Genomic DNA, 12,045 nt, shown 5'->3' on the forward strand with positions numbered 1-12,045 from the left:
TAGTCAAAACAAATCTCATTCTACCTAAAATAAGACTCATCGCATAAAAAGTAGCTTGTTTTTAGACACTTTTTTTAATTATTATTTTTTACTTCTTTCAAGGATATTATTACTTGAAATAAGTAGAAAAATCTGATAGTAGGGCAAGTTTTTCTTTCTTATTACAAGCACAAAAAACTTTTTCTAGATTTTTCTACTTATTTCAAGTGAAAATTTGTTTGAAACTAGGGAAATTATCTAAAAACAAGTTAATTTTAGGTGATGAGTCTTATTTTAAGTGGAAAGAGATGAGTTTTGACTAGAAATGAGACATTTTGACAAGAAATACGACAAATATTCTTGGAAAGATTTTGAGTTTTTGCCGTGTGTGACTCCTTGTGATGTCTAGTAGCTCTAAGTTGTGATGTGAGTATCTTTCTGTGCTCAGGTCCAGGGGTCAATAAGGTCAAGCAGAGGGAAGCATGAACAGATGTGACTGCATGTTAACAACGTTTATTGTAGATAAGCTGCAAAGAGACTCGACCACAAACACAAAAACATACACAATGACCACAAAGAGACACAAAGTGACTTCCATCTCTCTACTTCCTCCAACACTGACAGCATTAAAGCGCCGGCCTGCTCACATATTATATAGACCTTACAATGATCCGATGAGACTGAGAGACAATCCATTCTGCATAATTATGGCTATTTCCAACATTTAGCTTCTCATAATTTTATATCTTGTATATTTGCGTACCTTATCTTTCACTATTCTTGGAGTAACTGTGACATAACTGTATTTCCCCCTGGGTAATCAATAAAGTTTAGGCTACAGATTCTGATTTACTCTGGGTTGTATTGCCACTTTTATCAGCAATTTTTTTTGCCTTTATGTTGTGATTAGCTCTTAAATTTCACCTAAAAATGTATGAAGAGTTGTAAGTCTAAGGTAGAGCTACATCAACAGCCCCATCTGCTGCTCAAATCTGTTTCAATCAGCTGCATTTTATCCAGTTTTTACATTTCTATCCGTCAGTCTTATATTGGAAGAATATTTGTGAACACACCGTTGGTCCGTTAAAGTTAGTGCTATAAATAGTGTTATAAATAAAGTGGCAAACAGGTGTCGTGGTCACTGCAGCCCAGCAGGAGAAGCTCTGCGAGGGTTTAATCCTATTTCTGTGTTTCTCTCTCCACTGATGCTTGTAAGGTTGCATGAGTCACTGGAGATCTCAGTCACACACGACTACGACTCTCTATCAGAGCTTCACCGTGTGTGATAATAACAAGTGTCAAACCAACTGTTCAGTCTGAAGGAGACCAGTTAGGACAAAGGCCGAAATACTTCAGGTCTGATCCATCTGAGATAGAAACACATTTATCTTCAATATCAGCGTTAAAATCAGTGCATGGATCTGCACTGATTGAAAAGTGGGGAGCGTGCCTATGTTCCCTCAGCCTTATGGTCCCTAACTTTTAAGGTTTTTTTTTTCTTTCCAAAATTAGGCCCTACACTGCAAAAACTCAAAATCTTTCCCAGAATATTTGTCTTATTTCTTGTCAAAATGTCTCATTTATAGTCTAGACTTATCTATTTCCATTTAAAATAAGACTCATCACCTAAAACCCAACTTGTTTTTAGATAATTTTCACTTGTTTCAAACTAATTTCCACTTCCAGAATAACATGCCCCATTATTTTAAGTGAAAATATGCTTGAAAGAACTAAAAAGTGTCTAAAAACAAGCTACTTTTTATGTGATGAGTCTTATTTGAAGTACAATGAGATTTGTTTTGACTGGAAATAAGACAAATATTCTTGGTAAGTTTTTCAGTTTTTTGCAGTGTATGTTCCCGCATTTCCTATATCATCAATTTGCATCAGATTTTATCCCCATTTCTCCCAATTTGGTGGTCAATTTCACCCAACCTATTATCCAGTTGACTACAGATGTAATGTAGCTTTTAGCTAAATCTGGGAACACAGGGCTGACCCCTTCCAACACCAATACTCCAACATAGGGTTGAGTGACGAACCCTTATACTGAAATTAAACTCACCTCCATGCAGTGGCGTGCACAGACTTTTTGAAGGGCAGGGGCGATTGGGAAAAAAAGGGCACATATAGCGCATCCTCACCACTGAAGAGGGCATTTTAGCACGCGTTTTGGCTCCTAGAGGGCACTTTAGCATGCATTTTGGCTTCCATGAGGGCACTTTAGCACACGTTTTGGCTCCTAGAGGGCACTTTAGCATGCATTTTGGCTTCCTAGAGGGCACTTTAGCACACGTTTTGGCTCCTAGAGGGCACTTTAGCACGCGTTTTGGCTTTAAAGGGCACTTTAGCACACGTTTTGGCTCCTAGAGGGCACTTTAGCACACGTTTTGGCTTTAAAGGGCACTTTAGCACACGTTTTGGCTCCTAGAGGGCACTTTAGCACACGTTTTGGCTTCCAAGAGGGCACTTTAAGGCGTGTTTTGGCTCCCGGGGGCACTTGCCCCCCCCCAGTGCACGCCACTGCCTCCATGAGTTAGTGCAATTTAGACAACAAACTTCTACAGCATAAATAGTAGTAGTAAACAAAGCATTAGGAAGTTTGTACAGTAAGTACGTACCAGGAATTCCAGACATTATTAGTGGGGTAATTTAAGATAGCGGCTTGGTAACATTAGCGCCATTCGGTTAATAGCGGTAACTCGACCACTGTTCGAGCAAGAGAAAACAAGCTCCTGGGGGGGGGCGTTTGGCTCGAGGTCATGGTGCAAAGGACCCTAGGTTGAAATTACTCTGAATCATCCCTTTAAATGCGGTATAAAAATAAAAATGACTTGACTTAGAGTTTCATTTTGAGAAAATTTTTAGAAATAAGAAAAATCTTAGAAATGAGGCAACATAGGGCTGTGGGGAGGGCTGACCCCGAAAAGGGAATATATCCCTGAATGAATCACCTCAACAGAGCTGGGGAGTCGGACACGTTGTTTATGTGGAAAATGTTGCACCCTAGAGGACGGAAGCATTTACTGCAAACCAGTTTCTACTACTGTAAGAGAAGAGGGTTAGCTTTGTCCTGATCTGAACAGTTGGGAGTGTGGAGCGCTCAGTATCTTGGTGTTTTCCACTGAATTAATTCAATATTATATTATATTTACACTGACATTCAGGTGGGAAAACTTGAACGAGGGTTAATTTCCACTCACCGGCCAAACTGCCTCATGGAAAACACCAAACTGCTTTAGCCAAAAACAACTACAAAAGACTTTGAGAAACAACATTGATGAAAGTTTGATGAAAAGAAGATTAAAGCCAATTTCATCTTAACATCGATCCAGTGTGAACATCATTGCTCTTCCTATGTGTCATGGTTGTACCTAATAAACCTCTACCACTTCCAGGATTTTATTTTTTTTCCTACATCTTACAGCTGTGAGAGTTCATATAGACACAGGTGTGTCCTGTCCATTCAGTTTAAATGACCAAAGAAAGACTCTGAACGTCTTACAGGCGATTTGAGGAAATTTGGGGCGACCTGAGCTGAACTTAGTGTGGAGAGTCACAGGGTCTCAACCTTTATATACAGTCTATGGTCTCAACACTTATGTCAATGTTTGTATACATTCGCAAAACAAAAAATCTCCCAAAAATAGTTTTCACTTAGTCATGAGTGTAGATTACTGAGGCCAAAGGGGTCTGAAAACTTTCTGAATGCACCGATGCACTGTACAGAACTGGACGTAGCTACAACCTCCTCTCTCCTCTAGCTGCACTGAACAATAAACATGTAGGAATGGCTAACTGAGGTCAGCACATTGCCCAGACTCTCTGTCTGTGTGTGTGTGTGTGTGTGTGTGTGTGTGTGTGTGTGTGTGTGTGTGTGTGTGTGTGTGTGTGTATATTTTTGTGTGTCCACATTGTGTCCACTGCAGGGACGTAGAGCGCCGACCATGTGGATATATCACAAATCAGATCACAATTAGTAATATTCCTCTGAAAAAACACACACACAATCAAAGTTGGTTTGTTTAAGTGAGAACAAAACAGGAATATATGTCTGACTGTGTATCTGTGTGTATGTGTGTGTGTGTGTGTGTGTGTAGGTGAGAGTGTGTGTGTGTGTGTGTGTGTGTGTGTGTGTTTCTGCTGATGGTAGCAGCAGCAGCAGCTCAGACGTGACAAAGGGACGAGCAGACTCAGCAGGCCGATGTGAAGAGCGGCCACGGTGACCATATAGTCGACTCCCCAGTGTTGCAGCATATACAGACATCGCACACATACAACATAACACAAAAAAAACAACAAAAAAAACTAACAAAAACTCATGCAGCTCCTTCTGCGCACATAAAACAAAAACTAAAAATACCACCTGTGGTCCAGTCCAGTCCATCCACCGTGCAGCACAGAGACGGTCACTCACAGCCACACAAACAGCCCCGAGCTGAACTCACAACACATTCATGTTTTATTTATTGATTTATTCATTTACACTGCAAAAACTCAAATGTCCTACCAAGAATATTTGTCTTATTTCTAGTCAAAATGTCATTTCTAGTCAAAACAAATCTCATTCTACTTAAAATAAGACTCATAACATTAAAAAAGTAGCTTGTTTTTAGACACTTTTTACGTCTTTCAAGCAGATTTTCACTTGAAATAAGTAGAAAAATCTGATAGTGGAGCAAATTTTTCTTTCTTATTACAAGCACAAAAAAAACTTGCTTTCACTGGCAGATTTTTCTACTTATTTCAAGGCAAGGCAAGGCATCTTTATTTACAGTATATAGCGCATTTCATACCAAGGCAACTCAATGTGCTTTACATAAAGACAAAACATTAAAAAAAAGAAGCATAAAACAGAATAAAAACAAACAAAACACTAAAAACAGAGTTAAAAGCAAGAGCAAATAAAAGTAAATTAAAAGAAAATAGATAAAGTTTTAAGTTCTTATAAGAACGTGAAAAGAGAAATGTTCAAATGAAAATTAGTTTCAAACAAGTGAGAATTATCTAAAAACAAGTTAAATTTTTAGGTGATGAGTCTTATTTTAAGGGGAAAAAAGATTAGTTTTGACTAGAAATGAGACATTTTGACAAGAAATAAGGGAAGATTTTGAGTTTTTGCAGTGTATTGTGAGGTTAATTAAAGTTTGGAAGCCATTTTTATTCTTCCCTGTTGAACTTCAGTGCCACTTCTGAGTCAGACGAACATGTCGTGATAAAAAGCAGCTTGTTCAGAAACTGTTCAGATACCAAATTTATCTTAGAGAGAAATTGATGATGTGAATTTCACATTGACGTATACAGTAAGTTCAGCCAGAGTGGACATTCATGGTCACTTCTCTTATCTCTTATTGCCGACGTCATGTCCTTTATCTGAGCTCTGGAGACTGTCCTGTCCCCGATTTATATCATTTTATTATTTTATTATTATCAGATTACAACATAACAAAATGTGAAGATTGAACACTTTCTGAACGTCCTGTACTGTACCGACACTGTGACACGCAGTCAACGCACCTTTTAATCAGACATTTGTAATAATAATGATAATAAAATAATACATTTCCTTTCTAATAATTACCACAACATGTTCCCTGCATGTGTTTCACAACTACACCGTCTCATTGCTGCCAGTTTCTCTGCTCGGCGGTCGATGCCAAACCGTTGTCGTGCTGCCAGCGAGGCCTTTTCAGCCGTTGCCATGTACCGGCCGTCTGCTGTTACACCTTCATGGTTCATTCATTCACTTGTGCAGGTAGCTATCCCCCCAAAATACTGTAGTAACAGGTATTTTCATTCACAATTCACAATTAAATCACAATGTGGAAAAAACAAAACATACAAAAAAAACAAACATACTGCTGGTGTTCACTGACCGGGAAAACATGGGGATAGTTTTTTTATATACGTATATTTATATTTATAAGGATATGTATGTAGTATATTTTTATTTTTGTAATTATGTATTTATATAGATATTTATGAAGTGTATAAATGGTTTATTTTTATATAGGTGTATTATGTAGTTATAAGGATATCCGTGTAGTTACAAATTGAAGAATAGGTTAAAAAGGGGTGGGAAAATTAGAAAAATTTGTAGGCTACTTTACCTTTTTCGAACAATGTGCGGTGTTTTGCTATGTCTTGGCTCTTTTTTTTTCTTTCTTTTGTATGTACAAATAGTTACATGCTTTTTTAAATACATGTTCAAAAATTTCATGTTCAAATTCATTCATTCATTCAATCAATTGGGATTTGGATATGCAGGTTTTTGGCAAAAGATTTTACACTTCATTCACTCACAAAACTTCTTCCTTTGCACCAAGATCAATAAAGCAACATAATTATATATATATTTTTTCCTCTTTCAAATTTGGGTGCTATAGGTTAATATCAATGATTGATTTTGATCGGTCATCGTTACACACCGTGTTCAAGTTTCAGGGAATTAAGATTCATGTTGAAATACATTTTATCGACATAGAGCGAAGACGAACAACTGAGCACAACCATGATGTCTGATACATGTGTTTTAATGAGCTTGGACACTGGACAGAACAAACACATGCAATAATACAGAGTTATCATTAAATAATACAGTATAATATAGTATCACATAATTTTCACTTGTTCCAAACAAATTTTCACTTGAAATAAGTAGAAAAATCTGCCAGTGAAAGCAAGTTTTTTTGTGCTTGTACTAAGAAAGAAAAACTTGCCCCACTATCAGGTTTTTCTACTTATTTCAAGTGAAAATATGCTTGAAAGAAGTAAAAAGTGTCTAAAAACAAACTACTTTTAATATGATGTGTCTTATTTTAAGTATAATGAGATTGTTTTGACTAGAAATGACATTTTGACTAGAAATAAGACAAATATTCTTGGTAAGATATTTGAGTTTTTGCAGTGAGGGGGCCATCGTTTCTGAGATTTCCATGTGAATCTCTCGATGGGTTCCTGAAAAATGACATTGGAAGTATTTTGACTCTTCACAAGTACAATAAGTGTCATTTACTCATTAAATCACAACATACTGATTTATAAAAGAAGCTTCTGATAATCTAAAAGAAAGACTGAATCCTTAAACAACAGTTTGCAGCTTTACTTACACTGCAAAAATCTTTCCAAGAATATTTGCCGTATTTCTTGTCAGAATGTCTCATTTCTAGTCAGAACTAATCTCTTTCCACTTAAAATAAGACTCATCACCTAAAAATGAACTTGTTTTTAGATCATTTTCACTTGTTCCAAACAAATTTTTACTTAAGGAAGAAAAACTTGTTCCACTATCAGATTTTTCTACTTATTTCAAGTGAAAATCTGCTTGAAAGAAGTAAAAAGCGTCTAAAAACAAACTACTTTTTAATATGATGAGTCTTATTTTAGGTATAATGAGATTTGTTTTGACTAGAAATGACATTTTGACTAGAAATAAGACAAATATTCTTGGTTAGATTTTGAGTTTTTGCAGTGTAGCTTTAGTTAACTTTTAACATTTTACATGCATTTGTCTTATAATAGATCTCTTCTACACTGACAAGCAAAGTGACCCCTGGTTTTTCTTTCAACGTACACATTCACTACACAGAGGTACGTACCTAAGTATAGTATAGTATAGTATAGTATAGGCCGTTTTTTGGGGGTCTCTTTGTGTTTGCATGAATCAGTGTGTGCGTCTGTGTGTTAACCCCTCTGTGGCTCACACAACAAAACAATGGAGTCCAAAGCAAAGTGCTGACATGAGTCCAGGCGTTGCTGCCCCCCGGCCCCTGGGCATCCGCGGGTGTATAAATACCCCCACACACACCACCTCTGCAGACCATTCAGTGGACCCCCGCGACACACAGCTCACCAGTTTTGGGTAGGTCAAACTAGTTGACAACACAGTCGCCTCCCAATAGATCAATAGATGTGTGAATTAGGCTGTATACAGGCCTCTAATTCAATATATAATATACAGTATATTATTATTTCTTACTGTGAGATGTTTTATAGTGTATAGGCCTCTCTGGGCTTATTAGACCGTTGGATCAGTAGCCTAAAACAACTAAATGATAGTAAGATGACACAAAAAACAGAATAAAAAAAGAATTAGTGGTTTGTTTTTGGATACTTTGGAGTAAAAATAGAGTTTTTAGTTGAAGTGCTGTGATTTGTTTTAGTGTTTTGCCCCTCCCTGACTGTGTATTGTGTGTTTCCCCTCAGGTACTACTGATATAAAGAAGACAAAATGGCTCAGACAAACCCAATGCCCATGGGCCCTTGGAAGGTAAGTCTGTCCTCTGACGTGACGTGTATGTGCATCATTCATCACCTATGAACTCAGAGAAGTTTGAGAGCAGGATGTGTAATAATAATAATAATAATAATAATAATCTGTTTTGTTCTTTTTTCCCCCTCTCTGTCGCAGATCACCGTGTACGACCAGGAGTACTTCCAGGGAAGGCGAATGGAGTTCACCGCCAGCTGCCAGAACATCATGGAGTGCGGCATGGAGAACATCCGCTCCCTGAAGGTCGAGTGCGGCGCGTACGTATCCGAACAAAGCACAAACATAAACTTAACACTGCAAAAACTCAAATTCTTTACAAGAATATTTGTCTAAATGTCTAATTTCTAGTCAAAACGAATCTCTTTCCACTTAAAATAAAACTCATCACCTACAAATGAACCTGTTTTTAAAGAATTTTCACTTGTTTCAAACAAATTTTCAATTGAAATAAGTGGAAAAATCTGCAAATCTGTGAAAGCAGGTTTTTTGTGCTTGTAATAAGAAAGAAAAACTTCACTTCACTCCACTATCAGATTTTTCTACTTATGTCAAGTGAAAATATGCTTGAAAAAAGTAAAAAATGTCTAAAAACAAGCTACTTTTTAATGTGTATGGTCTTATTTTTTAGTATAATTAGATTTGTTTTTGACTAGAAATGACATTTTTAACTAGAAATAAGACAAACATTCTTGGTAAGATTTTGAGTTTGCAAGCAGGACGGTTCACTGTCTTTTGTCTATTACAACTTTATTAATCCACTCTCTCTCTCTGGTCTTCTTGCAGTTGGGTCGGCTACGAGCACTCCAGCTTCTGCGGCCAGCAGTTTGTCCTGGAGAAGGGCGACTACCCTCGCTTCGAGGCCTACAGCGGCAGCAACTCCTACCGCATCGAGAGGATGATCTCCTTCAGGCCCATCTGCTGCGCTGTGGGTCTAATCACACGAATAACACCCATAGTTTAGTTTAGTTTATTAGTTTATTAGTTTAATAAGGGACAGTGTGCAATTACATTAATCATTTGCAGGAAAAAATGAAAAGATGGTTGCACCAGATTTAGCTCACAGCTCATTTCCATCTGTAGCTCACTTGTGTGTTAAGACTTTCTTTCTTTCTTTATCTTCTTCTGTACAGAACCATAAGGATTCCCGTATGACCATCTACGAGAATGAGAACATGAACGGCCGTCAGTTCGAGCTGTGTGACGACTACCCCTCCCTGCAGGCCATGGGCTGGATGAACAACGAGGTCGGCTCCATGCAGATCCAGATGGGCGCGTAAGTTCCCACACACACACACACACACTGCATCAGCATCTGCCTGGATGGAGAACACAGATGTGTGATTATAGATATAAAAAAAAACAGCATAACGACGACTGTCCTAGTGCAGATCGAGTTTCACAAAGTAAAAGGCAGTCTAGAATCAGAAAACCTTTATTGTCCCGTGCAAGAAGCAATGGAAATTTTTCTTAGATGTGTGCATAAAAGAATTATAAGTTAAGAAAAACAAAACACAATTTAACATGACATAAAACAAACAACAAATATATACAGAATGACACAGGTAAATACAGAATAGAATCTTAAAAGTTTGTCCTGGCTAAAACTGAAAACTGAAAAGTCCGAGGCACTCTGGGGAGATAAAGGTAAAAAAAAATCCTTTAATTCTCAGGGATAATCAACGCGTTTCGACTTAGGAAGTCTTCATCAGGATATGAGCCGACTGATTGTTATTACACAGGTGTTTTAAACCATGTAGAGCCCATACTAAGAATCATTTAGAGATACTATACTAAGATACTATAATGTATAGACATCCGAAACATGCACATTTAAAAGATAAAGCACAGCAGCAGACAACAATAATATGTCCTCATTAAGACCAGGATATAATGTGGCTCCTCTCACACTGCAAAAACTCAAACTCTTACCAAGAATATTTGTCTTATTTCTAGTCAAAACAAATCTCATTATACTTAAAATAAGACTCATCACATTAAAAGCAACTTGTTTTTAGACACTTTTTTACTTCTTTCAAGCAGATTTTCAAATCTGATAGTGGATCAAGTTTTTCTTTCTTAGCCTATTACAAGCAAAAGCAAAAATCTTGCTTTCACTGGCAGATTTTTCTACTTATTTCAAGTGACATTTAGTTTGAAACAGGTGAAAATGATCTAAAAACAAGTTAATTTTTAAGGTGATGAGTCTTATTTAAAGTGGAAAAAGTTTAGTTTTGACTAGAAATGAGACATTTTGACAAGAAATAAGACAAATATTCTTAGAAAGATTTTGAGTTTTTGCAGTGCATGAAGGTTGTTGGGGAAGATTCAGGATTAGTGTGATTGTTTAAAAGTGTTTCTGTGAAGTTTAATTGGGATGTTGTATTTCCTGTTTCTGCAGCTTCGTGTGCTACCAGTACCCCGGTTACCGTGGTCACCAGTACATCATGGAGTGCGACTGTCGCGGAGGAGAGTACAAGTGTTACCGCGAGTTCGGCTCCCACTCCCAGACCCCCCAGATTCAGTCCATCAGGAGAATCCAGCACTGAGACGGGACCTTTTCACCTCCTTAACTCCTCCACTTCCACTTCCACTTCCCTCCTTCCTTCCCTCCTTCCTTCCTCCTCCCTCTGTTCCTCCTTTCTCCCTTCTCCTTCCTCCTTTCCATCCTTCCTTCCCCACGAAAACCTCCATCTCCCCAGCTCTGCCCTCGGGCGGCGAGCTGGTCTTCAGGTGCTTTACTGACGTCAGTTGTTTTAAACCACACTTTTTGTTTTTTAATTAAAAGAAACATCGCAAAAGAAAGGAAAAAAAGATGTCAGAAAGACAGAAAATAGGAATGAAACAGAGAGAGAAAGAGAGAGAGAAAAGCTTGAAACAGTGTGAAAGAGAAAGACCTCATCTGCCGAGTTTTTTTGGCTGAAGAGCGGCGAAGAAGAAGACACCTCAGTCTCTACGGTCGATGGCATCGTCATCATCGTCATCATCCTGATCATCGTCATTGTCCTTCTGCATCAGCACAACAAACCAGTGATACTTGTTAAATCCATGACTGCCTATGTTCAAGATGATGAATAAAGAGAATGAGCAAAGAAACAGAGAGATTCACAATTCTGACATGTTCCTCTGTCACTTCTGTGCCTTATCGTCTTTGTGTCTGGTTATCAAAACGGGAACTGATTAGAAGAATCCTATTTGTGCAACAACCAAAAAAAAAACAACTAAACAACTAAAAACTAAACTAAAATGAAATTAAAATGAATCTTATTGTGAGCAACATGCATGGGCGATATGAGGGATGAATGGTACACAAGTCTCACAACTCAAAGTATCCAGAAAAAGCCAGAAAAAGATGGTTAGTCTGAACAGGCATGCTGTCAAAAAGGGAAACAAAAACAGTGTCCAACAGTTACATACCACCAGAATCTAATAAAATGTCTTCATTCACAAAGAAATTACTTTAAAAGGGACATTTTTTCATAACCCAGCAGGTTACTTTATAATTCAGATGTTAGAAAACATGTTATAGATTAAATTACACATTTGAGCTTTAAAAATAAGTCAATTAACTGATTTGTCAAGCGACAAAAAAAACACAAATAAATGTGATACATTATAGTGTTGAAGTTCACAAAAACAGGGCGCTTTGCAATCAAACAAACAGTATAGGCCTACAATACAACATGAGCCAAAGGTATTGGTCAAAAAATCATTTATCAAAAGGTATGCAATATACTTTTGCCGCACCTTGCAGCTATCAGACATTGAATTATTTGTCATATAGCCTACCATTTAGC

The 12,045-nt window shown here is 37.5% G+C and overlaps 1 protein-coding gene and 1 long non-coding RNA gene across 2 annotated transcripts in view; one reads left to right on the forward strand and one right to left on the reverse strand.

The window, feature by feature from the left end:
- Window positions 1–12,045, reverse strand: part of LOC146974014 (uncharacterized) — a 189,253-nt gene that overhangs the window by 161,132 nt on the left and 16,076 nt on the right. The window lies entirely within an intron of this gene.
- LOC146974020 (beta-crystallin A1-like) lies at window positions 7,796–11,062 on the forward strand. Its single transcript, XM_085796763.1, has 6 exons — window positions 7,796–7,840; window positions 8,185–8,248; window positions 8,390–8,508; window positions 9,035–9,176; window positions 9,382–9,524; window positions 10,650–11,062. The coding sequence occupies exons 2-6, from the start codon at window positions 8,210–8,212 to the stop codon at window positions 10,795–10,797; spliced, it is 591 nt and encodes a 196-aa protein (XP_085652889.1). The 5' UTR covers window positions 7,796–7,840; window positions 8,185–8,209; the 3' UTR covers window positions 10,798–11,062.

This window comes from Trachurus japonicus, chromosome 14, assembly GCF_045865225.1.
Source record: "Trachurus japonicus isolate A0001 chromosome 14, Traja_1.0".
In the NCBI taxonomy this organism is placed as follows: domain Eukaryota; kingdom Metazoa; phylum Chordata; class Actinopteri; order Carangiformes; family Carangidae; genus Trachurus; species Trachurus japonicus.